The sequence below is a fragment of the Oncorhynchus kisutch genome, linkage group LG21 (genome assembly GCF_002021735.2).
Source record: "Oncorhynchus kisutch isolate 150728-3 linkage group LG21, Okis_V2, whole genome shotgun sequence".
Classification (NCBI taxonomy): domain Eukaryota; kingdom Metazoa; phylum Chordata; class Actinopteri; order Salmoniformes; family Salmonidae; genus Oncorhynchus; species Oncorhynchus kisutch.
In genome coordinates, this window is record NC_034194.2 from 43,093,240 (window position 1) to 43,114,199 (window position 20,960).

Here is a 20,960-nt window from a genome sequence, read left to right on the forward strand (position 1 = left end):
GTTTGTTGTGATTGTAGCGGCTACAACTGGACAAGACATTTTATTACCAGACGGTGTCCATAGCATTCCTTCGGTTTGGCTTAACCTTCAGCTGCGTGCTCGGAAGAAAACACATAGAGAATACTGTGGCGACCATTTGTGCATAACTCCGGATATTGACTCTGCCACACAAGCTTTTTGTGGCAGAGTCGATGGAGCGCAGAGCTACGAGCCAGAAGTTTGAGGGATTCGAGCCGCACTCCCTGCCTGTTTCATTACACTGGTGTCAGGAATATCACCACAGACGAGCTCACTCTCCCTGCCTGTTTCATTACACTGGTGTCAGGAATATCACCACAGACGAGCTCACTCTCCCTGCCTGTTTCACTACACTGGTGTCAGGAATATCACCACAGACGAGCTCACTCTCCCTGCCTGTTTCATTACACTGGTGTCAGGAATATCACCACAGACGAGCTCACTCTCCCTGCCTGTTTCATTACACTGGTGTCAGGAAGATCACCACAGACGAGCTCACTCTCCCTGCCTGTTTCACTACACTGGTGTCAGGAATATCACCACAGACGAGCTCACTCTCCCTGCCTGTTTCATTACACTGGTGTCAGGAATATCACCACAGACGAGCTCACTCTCCCTGCCTGTTTCACTACACTGGTGTCAGGAATATCACCACAGACGAGCTCACTCTCCCTGCCTGTTTCATTACACTGGTGTCAGGAATATCACCACAGACGAGCTCACTCTCCCTGCCTGTTTCACTACACTGGTGTCAGGAATATCACCACAGACGAGCTCACTCTCCCTGCCTGTTTCATTACACTGGTGTCAGGAATATCACCACAGACGAGCTCACTCTCCCTGCCTGTTTCATTACACTGGTGTCAGGAATATCACCACAGACGAGCTCACTCTCCCTGCCTGTTTCACTACACTGGTGTCAGGAATATCACCACAGACGAGCTCGCTCTCCCTGCCTGTTTCATTACACTGGTGTCAGGAATATCACCACAGACGAGCTCACTCTCCCTGCCTGTTTCACTACACTGGTGTCAGGAATATCACCACAGACGAGCTCACTGTCCCTGCCTGTTTCACTACACTGGTGTCAGGAATATCACCACAGACGAGCTCACTCTCCCTGCCTGTTTCATTACACTGGTGTCAGGAATATCACCACAGACGAGCTCACTCTCCCTGCCAGTTTCATTACACTGGTGTCAGGAATATCACCACAGACGAGCTCACTCTCCCTGCCTGTTTCACTACACTGGTGTCAGGAATATCACCACAGACGAGCTCACTCTCCCTGCCTGTTTCACTACACTGGTGTCAGGAATATCACCACAGACGAGCTCACTGTCCCTGCCTGTTTCATTACACTGGTGTCAGGAATATCACCACAGACGAGCTCACTCTCCCTGCCTGTTTCACTACACTGGTGTCAGGAATATCACCACAGACGAGCTCACTGTCCCTGCCTGTTTCATTACACTGGTGTCAGGAATATCACCACAGACGAGCTCACTCTCCCTGCCTGTTTCACTACACTGGTGTCAGGAATATCACCACAGACGAGCTCACTGTCCCTGCCTGTTTCATTACACTGGTGTCAGGAATATCACCACAGACGAGCTCACTGTCCCTGCCTGTTTCACTACAATACATATAAAGCTAATGTGTTTTCTATGGTAGAACCATATCTAGCTTATAAAATGTACCTGCATGTTCCGAATAGAACCCATAAAGATACGTTCTAATTTGACGGTAGAACCATCTAGAACCTTAACTGCATGTTCCGAATAGAACCCATAAAGATACGTTCTAATTTGACGGTAGAACCATCTAGAACCTTACCTGCATGTTCCGAATAGAACCCATAAAGATACGTTCTTATTTGACGGTAGAACCATCTAGAACCTTACCTGCATGTTCCGAATAGAACCCATAAAGATACATTCTTATTTGACGGTAGAACAAACTAGAACCTTACCTGCATGTTCAGAGTAGAACCCATAAAGATACGTTCTAATTTGACGGTAGAACCATCTAGAACCTTAACTGCATGTTCCGAATAGAACCCATAAAGATACGTTCTAATTTGACGGTAGAACCATCTAGAACCTTACCTGCATGTTCAGAGTAGAACCCATAAAGAACCCTCGGATGGGGCCACAGTGTCTCCTGACCCCTCCTGTCTCAGCCTCCAGTATTTATGCTGCAGTAGTTTATGTGTCGGGGGGCTGGGGTCAGTTTGTTATATCTGGAGTACTTCTCCTGTCCTATTCGGTGTCCTGTGTGAATCTAAGTGTGCGTTCTCTAATTCTCTCCTTCTCTCTTTCTTTCTCTCTCTCGGAGGACCTGAGCCCTAGGACCATGCCCCAGGACTACCTGACATGATGACTCCTTGCTGTCCCCAGTCCACCTGGCCATGCTGCTGCTCCAGTTTCAACTTCCACCTGACTGTGCTGCTGCTCCAGTTTCAACTGTTCTGCCTTATTATTATTCGACCATGCTGGTCATTTATGAACATTTGAACATCTTGGCCATGTTCTGTTATAATCTCCACCCGGCACAGCCAGAAGAGGAATGGCCACCCCACATAGCCTGGTTCCTCTCTAGGTTTCTTCCTAGGTATTGGCCTTTCTAGGGAGTTTTTCCTAGCCACCGTGCTTCTACACCTGCATTGCTTGCTGTTTGGGGTTTTAGGCTGGGTTTCTGTACAGCACTTTGAGATATCAGCTGATGTACGAAGGGCTATATAAATAAATTTGATTTGATTTGATAAAGATGCGTTCTAATTTGACGGTAGAACCATCTAGAACCTTACCTGCATGTTCAGAGTAGAACTTCTCAGAGTCCTGTCTCCTCCACACCAGGTCTTTGGACCTGACAATGATGAAGTTGTTCTCTAGGATTCTCTGGTGAAGGGCCTGGAATGTAGAGAAGTATATATTACTTCCTATTCTCTAGGATTCTCTGGTGAAGAGCCTGGAATGCAGAGAAGTATATATTACTTCCTGTTCTCTAGGATTCTCTGGTGAAGGGCCTGGAAGGTAGAGAAGTACACAGTGCCTTGCGAAAGTATTCGGCCCCCTCGAACTTTGCGACCTTTTGCCACATTTCAGGCTTCAAACATAAAGATATAAAACTGTATTTTTTTGTGACGAATCAACAACAAGTGGGACACAATCATGAAGTGGAAAGACATTTATTGGATATTTCAAACTTTTTTAACAAATCAAAAACTGAAAAATTGGGCGTGCAAAATTATTCAGCCCCCTTAAGTTAATACTTTGTAGCGCCACCTTTTGCTGCGATTACAGCTTTAAGTCGCTTGGGGTATGTCTCTATCAGTTTTGCACATTGAGAGACTGACATTTTTTCCCATTCCTCCTTGCAAAACAGCTCGAGCTCAGTGAGGTTGGATGGAGAACATTTGTGAACAGCAGTTTTCAGTTCTTTCCACAGATTCTCGATTGGATTCAGGTCTGGACTTTGACTTGGCCATTCTAACACCTGGATATGTTTATTTTTGAACCATTCCATTGTAGATTTTGCTTTATGTTTTGGATCATTGTCTTGTTGGAAGACAAATCTCCGTCCCAGTCTCAGGTCTTTTGCAGACTCCATCAGGTTTTCTTCCAGAATGGTCCTGTATTTGGCTCCATCCATCTTCCCATCAATTTTAACCATCTTCCCTGTCCCTGCTGAAGAAAAGCAGGCCCAAACCATGATGCTGCCACCACCATGTTTGACAGTGGGGATGGTGTGTTCAGGGTGATGAGCTGTGTTGCTTTTACGCCAAACATAACATTTTGCATTGTTGCCAAAAAGTTCAATTTTGGATTCATCTGACCAGAGCACCTTCTTCCACATGTTTGGTGTGTCTCCCAGGTGGCTTGTGTCACTCTCAACGGTCTAGCTCTAGCTGGGATGTGTGAACCCCACCTTTATCCTCTAGACTCTTTGCTTCACCACTAATTGGTCCTTGAGTTATTATTAAGCACTAGTCCTACCAGTCTCTATATGATTTCCCTGTGGTTGAGTATTTCCCCTCTGTGATGTATCTAGTTTAAAGTGTGAAGACCTTTAGTCAACTTAGTCTCACTACTCTGCCCGTCGGCTATGTATCGCTTGGAAAATAAAACTTAGATCGATCGATAAGACAATTAAATGAATCACTACTGGACACACCTTCCTCCTTGTCTTTTAATGGTAACTCATTCTGTCATAGAGCATTGATCCCCGTTTCCAGTGTCCCGGTAGCGGGGAGTGTCAGAGTTGTTATCTCCCGTGCCGTTAACTGTCTTTGAGAGATCCTTTTACTCGAGACAAAACAAGACTACCGTTTATTTTTGAAAACACTCTGTTTTTTGTCTTTTACAATCAAACACACTTCAAAATACACAATTTGTTACTCGGTCACACACAACGTTAATCAAAAACATGCAAATGCCTTAATGCTCTTATAAAATGCCTGGTACAATGATAACACTTATCTCTATATTAAATGCTTATAATAGGTATTTAATTACCTTTGAGAGATGACGAGGAGACCCACGAGATCAGGAGCAGAGTTTCAATCGGTCAGAATTTGAGAAATTTAGTTTAGTGTAGCGACTCCCCTCTAACTGCCGAGAGGTTGAATTGGAGTCGTTATTTTAACTAAATTGGATTCAGGTTATATTGAATAAGGAAACTAGAGTCGTTCTTGGTCAACTGATCGTCTACTGATGTTTCACTATCCTCCAACGAAAACCCCCTGGGTTCAGTGTTTAAGTCCTGTCTCGGGATATAGGAAATGGTACGCTCGGGATGCCAAACTATTTCCAGTAATGCCGGTGATTAGACCTTTGTCTCTTTTCTCTTAGTGACTTGTCCCGGCATTGTTGCCTTATTATCAGCTCTGGCCCTCATTCTCAAATATACACCATCTGTATGTCTACATCTAGTAGCTATTCTACCATGTTCAAATATATCAGCATATTCTCTCTCCATAGGCCAAACCTCATGTTCGTCCTCGCTATACCACTCCTGTCTTTTTCTAGCACAACTCTGACAACATAAGCATCTCTTGCCAAGCGGCATAACACTAACACCATCCTTATTGCCCCACTGGGAGGTGTACTTTCCTCTGAATCCTGATTCACAGCCTGTGCATCTTTGAACCCGTCTCTGTTGTCCTTCTTCTCCAACCTGTTGAATAGGTCTCGTAAGCCATCCCATGTAATTCAACAGTGCCAGTTCTCTTATCCCAGTCTACTTCTTGTCCCTTGTAAACCATTGTAAAATGTAACTCTTCTGGCTCTTCTACGTGTCCCCATCTGTCTCCCTTGTTCACTATGGGTTTTAGGGTTGGCCACTTATCTCTGCGGGCTAGACACATCATACATACGCTGTCTAACAGTCGTCCTCTTAACATTCATCTCCCGCTGAGTACCCCTTCAGTACTTCTATCACATGAGCCACATGTTTTAAAAGCGTCTGGGTGAGGAATTATTACTACTGGTGCTATCCACCCTACAGGATAATCCCTAGTGTCTGGGACTCAGTCATACCCTTACGTTCTAATTCTTGCCATCTGGTTATTACTCTGTGCCCTATTGGCCTATTAACTTCTTCCCAATCTTCTCCCCCGGACTGGGTGTCTTCCATGGGGCCCTGGAGAAAGAAAGGTTATTCTCCTATTGTCTACCTTGCCCCTTCCTGGTTCTCTTTTTGTCCCTGCGACTTTGAGGTCCATCGTTCCCCTGGGGGTCTTTCTGCGTCAGAGCTCCTACAGCTCTTTCTGCGGCCAGGGTCAAGTCGGCCAGTCTATGGCCTAAGCCTGCGAGGTTCTCCCTATATCTTAGCTCTAACTTTGTGTCTGGACCATTCCTTTCAGGCCCTCTTTGCTGGGGTCTGGGGGGCACTGAGGTAATACAAGTGTGCCCGTAAGAATGTCTATGATTCCCTGGCTCCCTAAGCCTGAACCCATTTTGCCTCCTAAGGCCTCTTTGGGTTCCTCTTCTGTGCTTCCTACTGAAGTCAGCCAGAGTTTCACTTCCCCCTGTCTCAGTACACCCAATCACTTTGGACATTGGCTCTCTCCTAGCCTTTCTAATGGCTATTTTATCGTCTGCGCTAGGGAACCAGTGGTCCTTTACGGCCACATAATTGCTTAGGTTCCACTGGTCACAGCTGAGTCTTTCCCTTTTTGGTGGGAAGATTTGGCAACTCAGTAGTGGTCTAGCACTCCCGCACATAAACCAAGGGCTCTGTTTTAGCATGGTGAGGTCTTCCTGAGACCAATGGGCTTCCAGGTCTTTGACTACCAGAGCCTCGTCCCACTGCCCGGTCAGCGTACCATTTCCTATGTCCCCAGCCACCCATCTGTCCCCCTCCTCTGTTACTGGCCCCGTGGCTCCCCACGAAGTCACTGGGCCCGCATAAATACCAATGGGGTCATGGCTACGCCTAATGCGGTATGCTACACCCCCTTGGTAACAATGAGCACAGAAGGTGAAGGTGAAGGTGGTTCCGCCTAACACTACCCCGTTGGTAGAGTCTATCCCTAGTGGCAATGGATCCAATTGGCCACAACCCCCACAATTCGTATATGCCTTAAGGGCATCTAAATGTCTTGCCCACATGTCTATGAACCATATCCTCCTCTCCCTCTATTACTACCCCTGCTTCCCCTATTGGTTCTGTCACTGGGGGGGGGGGGGGGCACTATGACTTTAGCCATCCTTACCCCATCCCATGGCTTGACGTGTTCCTCCTGGTCCTGCTGGGAGTGGGGGGAAAGAATATGGGTAAACACAATCCCCAAACTACTTTCAAAATGTTTGTGGGCCACCCCATTTCTTCTCCGCAACTTAGGATCAATAGGACAGTTACCCAGAGGACCAGTGGGACAGTTACCCAGAGGACCAGTGGGACAGTTACCCAGAGGACCAGTGGGACAGTTACCCAGAGGACCAGTGGGACAGTTACCCAGAGGACCAGTGGGACAGTTACCCAGAGGACCAGTGGGACAGTTACCCAGAGGACCAGTGGGACAGTTACCCAGAGGACCAGTGGGACAGTTACCCAGAGGACCAGTGGGACAGTTACCCAGAGGACCAGTGGGACAGTTACCCAGAGGACCAGTGGGACAGTTACCCAGAGGACCAGTGGGACAGTTACCCAGAGGACCAGTGGGACAGTTACCCAGAGGACCAGTGGGACAGTTACCCAGAGGACCAGTGGGACAGTTACCCAGAGGACCAGTGGGACAGTTACCCAGAGGACCAGTGGGACAGTTACCCAGAGGACCAGTGGGACAGTTACCCAGAGGACCAGTGGGACAGTTACCCAGAGGACCAGTGGGACAGTTACCCAGAGGACCAGTGGGACAGTTACCCAGAGGACCAGTGGGACAGTTACCCAGAGGACCAGTGGGACGGCCTTTAAGGTGTTCAGCTGATCTTTTGGTTTCAGTTTTCTCATTCATTTGACTATTTGGACACATAGCATGCCAACTAGGCCTGCTTCAATGATCCGCGCCACATAGTGTATTCCAATTATGGTAGCGCACATAGGTTCCATTTTACCGTCTGTTCCGTTCTTCTCTATTGCACCTATTGAGTGGCTGCTGCCAACACACTGACACTGACTCAACTCCAGCCACTTTAATAATGGGAATGGATGGGAAATGATGTAAATATATCACTAGCCACTTTAAACAATGCTACCTTATATAATGTTACTTGCCCTACATTATTCATCTCATATGCATACGTAGATACTGTACTCTATATCATCGACTGCATCCTTATGTAATACATGTATCACTAGCCACTTTAACTATGCCACTTTGTTTACATACTCATCTCATATGTATATACTGTACTCGATACCATCTACTGTATCTTGCCTATGCTGCTCTGTACCATCACTCATTCATATATCCTTATGTACATATTCTTTATCCCCTTACACTGTGTATAAGACAGTAGTTTTGGAATTGTTAGTTAGATTACTTGTTGGTTATTACTGCATTGTCGGAACTAGAAGCACAAGCATTTCGCTACACTCGCATTAACATCTGCTAACCATGTGTATGTGACAAATTAAATGTGATTTGATTTTACTTACTACAGTCATAGCTGCAGCTAAGGCTTCTAAGCATAGACAGACCAAATAACATTTTCCTAATATTGTGTACATTCTCTGGATTAGTATTATCGGTACAACGGACAGCATTATTTTTTTGTCCCATTGTTAACCCTAGTTTATCAATGGCCACTAATGAATTGATAAATAGAGCAACCCAAGTTACTAAGCCATTATTATGCCTATTTTCCCATGCTATTTTCCCAAAAACTACGAGAACTAATATTTGACAACAGATGTTTTCCCATACCTGGTCAGTGAAGGGACTGCATGCCTCAGCCGAGGTGTCATGGTCAGTTTCGTTGGAAGTCATGGTAGAGGATATCTTTAAGTTTCACTGCCTAAAGATTCTGGTTGTTTATTTAAGTTGTGTTGAGAGCAGGATGATTCTTTATCTCTGATCAGGAAGGTGTCGTGACCTGAGTTGTTCAGGGTTCACTTATGTAGTCACTTTTTGGCCCCTTAAACTTGGGTCACATCCGTTCCTCTCGGGGTCATGAGCAGTACATCCTGTTCAACAGGAACTGCTGGTCCCTGTCTTCTAGGAGGGTGCACTCTCTCATATACCACGCTCCAGATGATCAGTCCTTTTAACAACCATCTGATCCCCTTGAAGATTGACCAGGTAATTGTTAGGGCCAGTTTACTTATTTTAACCAGTAGTTTAAACAGCCCTTTCCAAATTCTCTTGAACACTTTGTCTATCGGCATGCCTCATTTTTGTGCATACCCTAACGCTGCCATTATTGTGACATTTTCACCTAGGCTGTTGTTCCATTTAGTGTAATTAGTTCTGCTTTTTAGCTTTACAGTGGGGCAACCTGGACACTCAGTTTTATTGGCTGTGTCACATTGTACCAGTATGCCCCATTTCTTTGTGTTATGTTCTAAATGTGATTAAGTCACTTTCACATTTTTTGTTGCTCTAGGTATTTTACTCTTCCTGTTGCTCTAGGTATATTACTCTTCCTGTTGCTCTAGGTATATTACTCTTCCTGTTGCTCTAGGTATATTACTCTTCCTGTTGCTCTAGGTATTTTACTCTTCCTGTTGCTCTAGGTATATTACTCTTCCTGTTGCTCTAGGTATATTACTCTTCCTGTTGCTCTAGGTATATTACTCTTCCTGTTGCTCTAGGTATATTACTCTTCCTGTTGCTCTAGGTATTTTACTCTTCCTGTTGCTCTAGGTATATTACTCTTCCTGTTGCTCTAGGTATATTACTCTTCCTGTTGCTCTAGGTATATTACTCTTCCTGTTGCTCTAGGTATATTACTCTTCCTGTTGCTCTAGGTATTTTACTCTTCCTGTTGCTCTAGGTATTTTACTCTTCCTGTTGCTCTAGGTATTTTACTCTTCCTGTTGCTCTAGGTATATTACTCTTCCTGTTGCTCTAGGTATTTTACTCTTCCCATTTCTACATTTTCTTGATTGTATTTTAGGCCCAAATACAATCCTAATATGGGGACGCGAACTATAATTAAAAACATACTCACCCACCAGCATCATCCTATCTTACATTCCCTATGCTTTGTTCTGTACTCCCCCAACTTCATATTTCCAGTGAAATATAAGAGGGAGAGCATCTTTTAGTTTATTTTTTAACTATTGGGTTTCTGGGTTTGGATAGGCCCTCTCCAGGGTCTGATCAAAATGCCAGTTTCACCCTAGCCAGGAATGATTTTCTTAGGTGGGCTATATTCTCTTTTGAGTGCTGCCTTTTGTTGACCTTTTCCCTCTCCAGCAGCACTATCTCTACATATGTACTTGTGACAAGAGTAGACTCCTTCAGTTTTATACACGGGGTCCTGGGCTAAGTACAGCTGCCATCCTAGGCCTAACCTGTACCTTCTCCTGCCATCTCCATCATGGGGAGGGACATCATTTCCTCCAGTCATGGGGGTGACGAAAGTGAACATTTGTTCCTTTTCCATTGCTCTGCCTGCCCCAGTGTAGCTCTCTAACTGGCCTGCACTGACCTTCCCACCAACACCTTCTCATCCATCCAGGATGTTTGTTGGTTGTTGTCTAGGGGATATTTGTCCACCTGGTCCCAACCCGTGGACTCCAGAAGCACTCCATCCCAGGCTACACTAGGGTCTACTAGGATCCATTCACCTTGTCCTGTTTCCATCCAGGCCTGTCTGTTGACTCTGTCTATCCCATATCCATCACTAGGTCCCTCTCCAAGGTCCCTATCTCTCAGATACTCATAGCTGGAGTTAAATTGGAACCTTTGACCTGTTAGAGCTGGGTCTGGGCCTGCAGTTCCAGTGGGAATGGGCCAGAGTGGTGCTTCTATTCTAACTGGGGTTAAGAGGGCACTTCTGGTTAGTTTGACCTCTGTGACCCTCTGTCTGCGACATTCCAGGCAATCTTTGTCTGAGATGTTTTCCATATCTATCCCAGGCACACTGGCACCCTCTGAGGTCCCAGGAACCATTAATGGTCCTTATGTCCAGTGCACAGTTGGTCATGGTGTTGCAGTTGCACCTGCCACACGTCTGAACTCTTCCATACCTGCACCTATACTCTCCTGAGGCTCCATCAGAGCACATCTCTAGTTGCCTGATGCTTAGCTCAGCGGGCCCTTCGTATTGCATATCGCCAGTGGGCTCATTGCATACGTCACAAGGGACACACTTCAGTCTGCTTGAGCCAGGTAGACCTGTCGGAACGCTTCGTTCCCAGAGTACTCTTCCTGTGCTCCCTCCTTTGAAGCCCTGTCTGGCTAGTTCCTCATGTCTAAAGTGCCTGCCTACCCAAATGGTGTTTGGACTCCTCCTGACTTGGAGGCTGCTCTGCACTCTAGGAGGTATTTCCAGTCTGGTACGATTATGGAAGACATACTTTCTGAAGTTGTGCTATGTCAACTGTTCTTCCGCAAGCTGTCCTCACAGTATTAGTGTTTATTACTTCCTCAATAATACGCCTTTTACCGTATTTCTTTGGTACTACCAGGTCACTTTTATCTGCCGCTGGATTTGTTCTAATCCTGATCCAGTCTCCTACCTTTAAAACACAAGGTAGAGGGGTAGACTGGGGATTAGGAACATCCACCGTACTATTTTGCCCTGGTAATCCCATTAACTCTCTTGGACTAGGCCCTGAACTGGTTGGGGTGCTATTTAACTCTATGCATGCTTGCACTAGCTTTGGTCCCCAATCTTTGTCCGCTCTCCACAACCCCAAAGTTGTTTTGAGTTTGCCAATGGTCCTCTCTGCACACCCATTTGCTTGAGGTGTGTAGGGAGGTGAGAAAGTGTGCTTTACTCCCCTCTGGGTGCACCATTTCCTCTACCTTTTTGTTTTTATACTGACGTCCATCGTCAGTCCTGATCGATTGAAACCGTCCTAGGGTCAAAGTCAAAAGGTTAAGCATCAACACAGGCAGAGCATTGCATGTTTTCGCTATGTGTGTACCATTGTGTAGCCTGTTGCCATGCACACCGCTACTATAGCATACCTATGTCCCAGTACCGTAGCACTTTTCATGGGACCCATAGTGTCTAATGCTATTTGACTCCAGGGCGTGCATGTTTTGATGTGTTGATCAGACACTCTTCCTAGATTACTAGGCTTTTGCTCTTGACAGGTAATGCACTGCTGGCACACCAGTTTGGCCTCTACTGGGTCAAATTCTATCTGGTCCTGTCTAAGACGCTTCATAAAGATTTTTGGACCTAGATGTCCCCAATCTATGTGTAACGCCTTGAGTTAGTCTGCTGTCCATCTGGACTAGTTCATCTACTTCCCTGTTGCCTTGTTGATTGAAGTCAGCTTCCTTTCCACCCCCATCTACTGTGTGGGCTTTTTGGTGACTGACAACAACATCCATTCTATCCATTAACTCATGGATCTTTCTCCACTCTCCTTCGTGCTGAATTGTTTTGTTTTTAGCACTTCTGTAACCGTTGTTCTGCCATATATTTTTGTCAGAAGTCATGGCCTGGGCACTGTCGTAACTGTCTGTAACCAGTTCTATTTTAGATTGGATGTAGAACAGTGTAGCAGTGCTTCCTTTATGGCCATGACTTCTGCTTTCTGGGCAGTGCCTGCTATTTCGTGTTCCCTTTTTATGAGTGTTTCGCCAGTGGCTTTGTTTTTTACAATAAAACCCCACTTGGTTACTTCCTGTTTTCTCACTTCCATCCGTGAGCACTACTATGTCCCTAGGTTTATCCTCTTTTGGTTTTACCTTGACTGTTGTAGGTCCTGGTCCTGGTTCGTCAGTGTCCCATCCTTGGTCACTGATGAACACAACTCCTTTGGTGGAATGTACGTTCCTCCACTTATCCCAAGTGGTGGTTGTAATACCTACCATTTTTTTTCGTATGGTTAGTGGCCCATAGTTCGTTTAGTTCTGTGTCTTTTATGATTATGGCCTGTCCTTGGGCAAGGGACACTATTTTGTTCCAGAATAGCTCTAGCAGGGCCCTTTTAGCACCTGTACTGGAGAACTTCATTGTGGGCTGTTTGATGTAACATTTTAATAGTTTTTCCTGCTCATTCGAAATCCAAATGTAGCCATCCCTCACCACCTCTAGCCCTTCAAGTTTCAGACACAGCCAGAGGGGTACGTTGGGGTCTCTGGGGCTTATTTTCTTGGGCTTCTATGGCCATTAATTTCAAATTCCATTTTCTTGTCCCATGTTATGGTTTGTCTACCATATTCTTTGTGTGACATGGCCTTTTGATGCCCTTCTCTTGTTATGCCTCTGTAGCAATGCTTTGCAGCTCTGTTATAACCTTTGACGTGGTTTCTTAGATACCCTATTTTGCCTAGGGCCCTCTGCATTTCCTTTACTGTGTGAGGCTTGCTGAGCTCTGCTAATTTTTCAAAGAAATGTTGGCTTGCGGTGATTCCAGTGCCTATAGTGAAACCGAGAAAGTTCACTTCCTCTCGACCTATTTGGCTCTTTGTCAAGTTCAGTTTCATGCCTGCTCTGTTGAGTCTGTCTAGGGCTGCTATTACTGCCTCTGTGTGTTCTGACTCTCTCTATTTGGTCTGGAACCAAAAAAAAAATCATTTTTTATGACTCCCCTTACTTATAATTTTTTTTTGCGTCCGATAAGCTGAGGAGATTTTCTTCTCCTTGTAGCATATTTATCCCTATGTGGTTTATTATTTTCAGATCCTTTTTTTTAAAGTCCATCCTGAAATTTTACCGGTGAGGCATCCACTCTTTGCATTATTTACTTCCATATAACGTCCCATTGCCCTACTCCTGTGTCAGTGTCTAACTGACCTAATACATTTGCACATGGGTCACTATCTGTCTCAGCTCTTTCAATGTAGTTCTGTCTATGTTTAACTTCCTCTTAACTGCTGCTTTTAATGACTGTGGTTTAAAACCGGCCTTTTTCGCTTCTGCATCCTGTTGCTGCAGCTAATACTGACAGTACCAGATATGGTCTCTGTTTCCAAATATTGACTGACTTGTCTCACTGTCTCCCTGTTTACACTAATGCATTTTATAGAACTCAACATTTTTATGTAGTAACCTATAAGATAATTATATAGTTCAACTTAATTAACCCGATACTCTCAATGACCCTGGGTCACAACAGATGCAATATATTCTTGTTGTTTTTCTACTATGTGAAGACAAACCTTCAAATGATTAGATAAGGCCAGAACACCGCTAAACATAGGATATGTTTTCTGTACTAATGAAATCTCTCTATCGGGAGTCCACTGTAATTTATTTAACAATAACCTGGGTTAATCTTATCTGTAAGTTTATATATGTTGCGTGGTATGGGATCCGTTGTCTACAGTACCTTATTATCCCTAAGAACTGCAACATATTTGTTCTCCTAATTAAATGTAATGCTTATAAAATCACTCCTTTTCTATCTTCATCTTTTTTCTGCCCTGTTGGCTTAAAATATATCCTAAATATTTAACATAAGTCTTCCTGCATGGCTCTCAACATTACACTAGTGTCTCCTAGATTCGTTGGAGTCCCATCTTGTAGCAGGGCCATTGCCATGGGGTACCAGGGCTGTGCATAGAAGCCCACTTTGCCACAATACACACTTACATCCTCTGGCCCCCCTTCTTTTTCTGGGATGATCTTTAATTAGAACCCAATTTCGTATTACTACGAGGTCTGCCTGCCTTAACGGCGCTGAAAATAATTCACTCTTGTTAACATATCTTCACCTTGAGGTTTGTATAAATTTCCTATTTAGTTATAAACTCTGTAATATTTTCTAGTTTCCTCAGGGATTTTTTACTCAAAGAGTAGACTCTAACCCGCCATTGCTCTCTACCTCGAGATTTAATTTAGATGTAAGTAGGTTATGTAAATAGGTTATAAACTCTATAGTACTTTCTTATTTCTCAGGGATTTTCCCTCATACAACGCCCATAGTGACACTTACGCACTGTTAGCTTTACTTTCCCAAGGAAATAATACAAATTCAAAGTAGTTATACACTTTGAATAGAGACTGGTGTTCCTTAATCATCGTATAATTAATTTCCACCTGTTCCAACAATTTCTAGTGAAGTTGATCAGTCTTCGCGGGAAATTCTTAGGATTCAGGGCTATTTGCCTAATCCTGTTATTGGAGGGACCATCTGTTCCCTCTTGGTCAGCGGCCCCAGGGTATTCCTGGTACGCAGATTGCGAGCCTAGTGCTGGGTAGACCTGCCTTTTGCCTGCGTATCATTTCCTGTTCTGTACCATTATTTTCTAGCCTGCTTTGCTCCTCCTGAGCTGCCGTAGTATCTATGGTAGTTGCCATTTAGGGTTCTTTTCTGGAATTTTTTATCATCCCAGAAAGTGGTCTACCCTCAAATCCTAGAAGGTATTTTATGGCTGTCTGGTCTATACCGTTCTCAGTTTACCCCATGGTAAACCCGGTACGAAGAAACATCCTGATGGTTTGTAAGGTAAGGCACTAGCTCGCCTAGTCCTTTGTAATTCCTCCTCGTCCGCATGGAGAGCCAATGCTCTTGCGTCTGGGTAGGTTGGTACTGCCGTAGCCATATCTCTAACTCTTTAAAGATACTTTAGTAAGTTGTTTGGAAATAGAGCGCTGGTAGGGGCCGTTAACTCAGGTAGTAGTAGAGTCTTAAATAGAGGTGTGGGGCCCCACGTTGGGCGCCAAGTGTCGCAATACGAAACCTTCAGCCCCGCCCCTTGGCCGGCAGCGGGGTGCTAGAGGTGGTTAGCGTCCCGTTCCCTGGATTGGACAGGGCACTATAGATACTTCAGGTTATCTCGGTATAACCAGGAGCGCTCGCGTAGCCCTGCCTCTCTTTCTATATCGAAGCGTTGTCCGAGTAGAGAGGTCTTTTGCCTTGTCACTCTCAACGGTCTAGCTCTAGCTGGGATGTGTGAACCCCACCTTTATCCTCTAGACTCTTTGCTTCACCACTAATTGGTCCTTGAGTTATTATTAAGCACTAGTCCTACCAGTCTCTATATGATTTCCCTGTGGTTGAGTATTTCCCCTCTGTGATGTATCTAGTTTAAAGTGTGAAGACCTTTAGTCAACTTAGTCTCACTACTCTGCCCGTCAGCTATGTATCGCTTGGAAAATAAAACTTAGATCGATAAGACAATTAAATGAATCACTACTGGACACACCTTCCTCCTTGTCTTTTAATGGTAACTCATTCTGTCATAGAGCATTGATCCCCGTTTCCAGTGTCCCGGTAGCGGGGAGTGTCAGAGTTGTTATCTCCCGTGCCGTTAACTGTCTTTGAGAGAACCTTTTACTCGAGACAAAACAAGACTACCGTTTATTTTTGAAAACACTCTGTATTTTGTCTTTTACAATCAAACACACTTCAAAATACACAATTTGTTACTCGGTCACACACAACGTTAATGAAAAACATGCAAATGACTTAATGCTCTATAAAATTCCTGGTACAATGATAACACTTATCTCTATATTAAATACTTATAATAGTTATTTAATTACCTTTGAGAGATGACGAGGAGACCCACGAGATCAGGAGCAGAGTTTCAATCGGTCAGAATTTGAGAAATTTAGTTTAGTGTAGCGACTCCCCTCTAACTCCCGAGAGGTTGAATTGGAGTCGTTATTTTAACTAAATTGGATTCAAGTTATATTGAATAAGGAAACTAGAGTCGTTCTTGGTCAACTGATCATCTACTGATGTTTCACTATCCTCCAACGAAAACCCCCTGGGTTCAGTGTTTAAGTCATTTCTCGGGATGCCAAACTATTTCCAGTAATGCCGGTGATTAGACCTTGGTCAGGCGATCACAAAGCAGGGACTGTCATATAGTGGACAAAGCCTCAAGAACCACACACTGCCAGTAGTAATGGTTTGGAATAGATAGGAACACGAGGAGTCTCAGCACAATAATCTAGTCCAAATTCAATAGAGTTAGAATCTAGAGATGAGCCAGGCACCAATACCTGGTTCAAATGGTTATCTCTATGAATTCAGAATTCAAGAAGTCAGCGCCAAAGTAATGGCAAATGTCTCTTTTATATACCTTTTGATTCTCTGCACCCGATCCGCTGCTCCTCCCATTCCCCCAGAGCAGAGAGGGTGATGACATATCTTACAACAGGAAATGCTTTTCTTACAGTGCATATATGGGCCTCTGGTTATGACAGAGCCTATTACTCTAGCAACAATGAGGAAACACTTTTCTTACAGTGCATATATGGGCCTCTGGTTATGACAGAGCCTGTTACTCTAGCAACAATGAGGAAACACTTTTCTTACAGTGTGCATATGGGCCTCTGTTTATGACAGTGCCCTTACTCTATCAGCAATGACTCTATCAGCTGTTCCCATTCAGAGGTGTCACTTGAGGCAGAGGGTGATTCTTCCTGACACCAGTCAGGTTCAGTAGTTGGTTGGCTTGAATCGTCTTCTGGTGGCTTTGCCCAATCCGGTATTTCAGTAGGCGAGGTCATCTCTGTCTCTACCCTTGGTGGGGAAGACTGGGGAAGAGGACCAGGAGGTAGATCCATTTGGCGTTTTACTACACTTCCATAAAGGCCAGATTTGTGCAATATACGACTGATTGTTGTCCTATGGACAGAGTCTCCCACCTCAGCTGTAGATCTCTGCAGTTCATCTAGAGTGATCATGGGCCTCTTGGCTGCATCTCTGATCAGTCTTCTCCTTGTATGAGCTGAAAGTTTAGAGGGACGGCCAGGTCTTGGTAGATTTGCAGTGGTCTGATACTCCTTCCATTTCAATATTATCGCTTGCACAGTGCTCCTTGGGATGTTTAAAGCTTGGGAAATCTTTTTGTATCCAAATCCGGCTTTAAACTTCTTCACAACAGTATCTCGGACCTGCCTGGTGTGTTCCTTGTTCTTCATGATGCTCTCTGCGCTTTTAACGGACCTCTGAGACTATCACAGTGCAGGTGCATTTATACGGAGACTTGATTACACACAGGTGGATTGTATTTATCATCATTAGTCATTTAGGTCAACATTGGATCATTCAGAGATCCTCACTGAACTTCTGGAGAGAGTTTGCTGCACTGAAAGTAAAGGGGCTGAATAATCTTGCACGCCCAATTTTTCAGTTTTTGATTTGTTAAAAAAGTTTGAAATATCCAATGTCGTTCCACTTCATGATTGTGTCCCACTTGTTGTTGTTTCTTCACAAAAAAATACAGTTTTATATCTTTATTTTTGAAGCCTGAAATGTGACAAAAGGTCGCAAAGTTCAATGGGGCCGAATACTTTCGCAAGGCACTGTATATTACTTCCTGTTCTCTAGGATTCTCTGGTGAAGAGCCTGGAAGGTAGAGAACTATATATTACTTCCTATTCTCTATGATTCTCTGGTGAAGGGCCTGGAAGGTAGAGAACTATATATTACTTCCTGTTCTCTAAGATTATCTGGTGAAGGGCCTGGAAGGGAGAGAGGCGTTACTTCTCATCCAGATACTAAATAGAGTACACAGTACTACTCTCATCTAAATACTAGACTTTCACCTACAATGTGGGACTCCAGTGGATATCATCACCATTGTCTGAGTTCTCAGTCATAAATCTTATTTACACCATTTAAAATTTTGGAACTCTGAAAAAATGGCAACATCCCAAATATTGATGGATTTTATTACATCTTAGAAATCCCGCCCCCCTCAAACTGCCCTCCTGTGCTGATAAAGGGAGACAGACAGACAATCAGCTTTAAAGGAACTGAAGTATTTAAATAGAACAGTGCATTAAATTGAATCTTTTGATGATCATTGCATTTTTCCCTCTCCTTTCTTTGAGCCAGTGGGCAAGGTAATTAAATCAGAAAAGAACAGAGAAGTCTAAATAACTGCTTGTTGCCTCTCATTCAGTTAATTTATAATCCTATGTGCACAATTAGAATATGCCAATAAGCTCTGTCCACTCTCCAATTGTGTAGTTGATAACATTTCATTGAAGATGCAGCTGAAATTGGTGTTTGCTATGGACCATTGAAAATGACTTCATAAATCAACTTCTCACAATCAATGTTTTGAAAAGCTGATGTGATCAACTCCTAATATTATCAAGTGTTTACAATAGGCAAAGATATTATCACACTGGTAACTAACTACACGATACTATCACACTGGTAACTAACTACACGATACTATCACACTGGTAACTAACTACACGATACTATCACACTGGTAACTAACTACACGATACTATCACACTGGTAACTAACTACACGATACTATCACACTGGTAACTAACTACACGATACTATCACACTGGTAACTAACTACACGATACTATCACACTGGTAACTAACTACACGATACTATCACACTGGTAACTAACTACACGATACTATCACACTGGTAACTAACTACACGATACTATCACACTGGTAACTAACTACACGATACTATCACACTGGTAACTAACTACACGATACTATCACACTGGTAACTAACTACACGATACTATCACACTGGTAACTAACTACACGATACTATCACACTGGTAACTAACTACAAGATACTATCACACCGGTAACTAACCACAAGATACTATCACACCGGTAACTAACCACAAGATATTATCACACCGGTAACTAACCACAAGATACTATCACACCGGTAACTAACCACAAGATACTATCATACCGGTAACTAACCACAACATACTATCATACTGGTAACTAACCACAAGATACGATCATACTGGTAACTAACCACAAGATACGATCATACTGGTAACTAACCACAAGATACGATCATACTGGTAACTAACCACAAGATACGATCATACTGGTAACTAACCACAAGATACTATCATACTGGTAACTAACCACAAGATACGATCATACTGGTAACTAACCACAAGATACGATCATACAGGTAACTAACCACAAGATACTATCAGACCGGTAACTAACCACAAGATATTTATTCCCCCTTTTGTCTGTGCAATATGTGTTTTCAAACAGTAGCTAATCTGGCTAAATGGCTGATATGTGATGTGGATCATTGTAATTTGGTCCACAAAAACACATGATTTCAAAATGTTTATCTGAATAGCCTAATGTATGTGTGTGTGTCTATAGCCTACAGTATAATGTAGCCAGTATTTACAATCACAGATTCCATTAAACAAAAGCCATTGGCTCTCACTGACCTCCAAGATGACAGGATGCGCCACTGCATCAGGCTTGATCACTGCGAGGGTGAGCTGCAGTGCTTTCGCACAGCGACTTGTGGTTATTAACATGCCTGGATAAAATGGCAAAGAACAAAAAAGGTAAACAACTAAATTGTCGTGGTAAGCAAAGAACACACGTCCCCCGTTTGCACAACAGTACCAGCCATCATTCAGATTCAATTTAGCTGGACAACATTACAGAATACGGAAACAAATTGCACTGCGCAGAATAATGTAACGTTACTGTAATTAACGTTAGATAGCTAACTTAGCTCGTATTAGAAAACGAACAGGTGCATTGGAAATAGCAGGCCACTCCAGTTACCTTGACAGTCTACATTTAGCAAGAAAGTAAAAGATCTGAAGGTACAAACGCGTGTTTATTAGTAGCTAGATAATGTCATGTTTGCAGTGTTATTTATATGGGCGCCGCCATTTTTGGTAAATGTAACTTGCGATAGTTACCATTGTTATTCGCAATATCAAAGTATTAATTATATATCGACAATAACATACGTTTGGAGAAGTTACAAGCTAGCTTTGAATCTTAATTACATATTAACATTCATTAGAATTTTCTGCACTTTCTCCTACCTGATCCGCTCTTAAAGAGTCCCCAAATATCTCAACCCCAATTTTAGGTTCCACGTGTTTAATGTTCCGCGTATTTGACACATTATACAGTAGCCCAAAGGTCGTCAGATGGCGATATTGAGTCGTTTCATTTTACCTTCATCTTAAAGGGACTGCATGCAGCCGGCTGTACATAAAACATTCTCCATCCCGGCTGCAAAGCCGTCAATTTCTTCCTTAACTCGATTTTATGGAGAAAAGGCAGGGGGTAAAAGACATGGGAAATATGTGTATTTTCTATAAGAAACAACATTTTCTACCACTGCTAGAGTGACTAATGCTACTTCCTGATGTTGCACCTATGTTCAGTCAGCAGATTTGCTGAACTCAAAATGCAACATCCGGGAATAGCATTCCAAGGATCCACTCTAGCATGGTGGTGGAAAGTTGCTAAGTAGCATTAGCACAGTGACACTAAGTCTATGTTAACTGCTAGCATGCTAGTAGATACCATAGACTTCCAGTCATTGCACTAAAGCTAGTTAGCATTTGGCTTGCGAAACTACCTTTGACTTCCTTCGTACTGAATGCAGAGACATAAAACGGTATCTGTGA

At 43.6% G+C, this 20,960-nt stretch overlaps 1 protein-coding gene across 6 annotated transcripts in view; it reads right to left on the reverse strand.

Annotated features, from left to right (window-relative positions):
• The window catches only part of nme6 (NME/NM23 nucleoside diphosphate kinase 6), a 30,863-nt gene extending 10,426 nt beyond the window's left edge, over positions 1-20,437 (reverse strand). The window contains exons 1-3 of one of the 6 annotated variants that reach the window (XM_031800196.1): positions 20,367-20,437; positions 19,749-19,843; positions 2,828-2,930 (exon numbers count right to left, since the gene is read on the reverse strand). In XM_031800196.1, the coding sequence (XP_031656056.1) occupies positions 2,828-2,930; positions 19,749-19,841 (196 nt within the window). In that variant the 5' untranslated portion in view covers positions 19,842-19,843; positions 20,367-20,437. The other 5 variants (XM_031800199.1, XM_031800200.1, XM_031800197.1 and 2 more) reach the window with 5 other exon arrangements.
• Between the last annotated feature and the right edge of the window lie 523 nt (positions 20,438-20,960).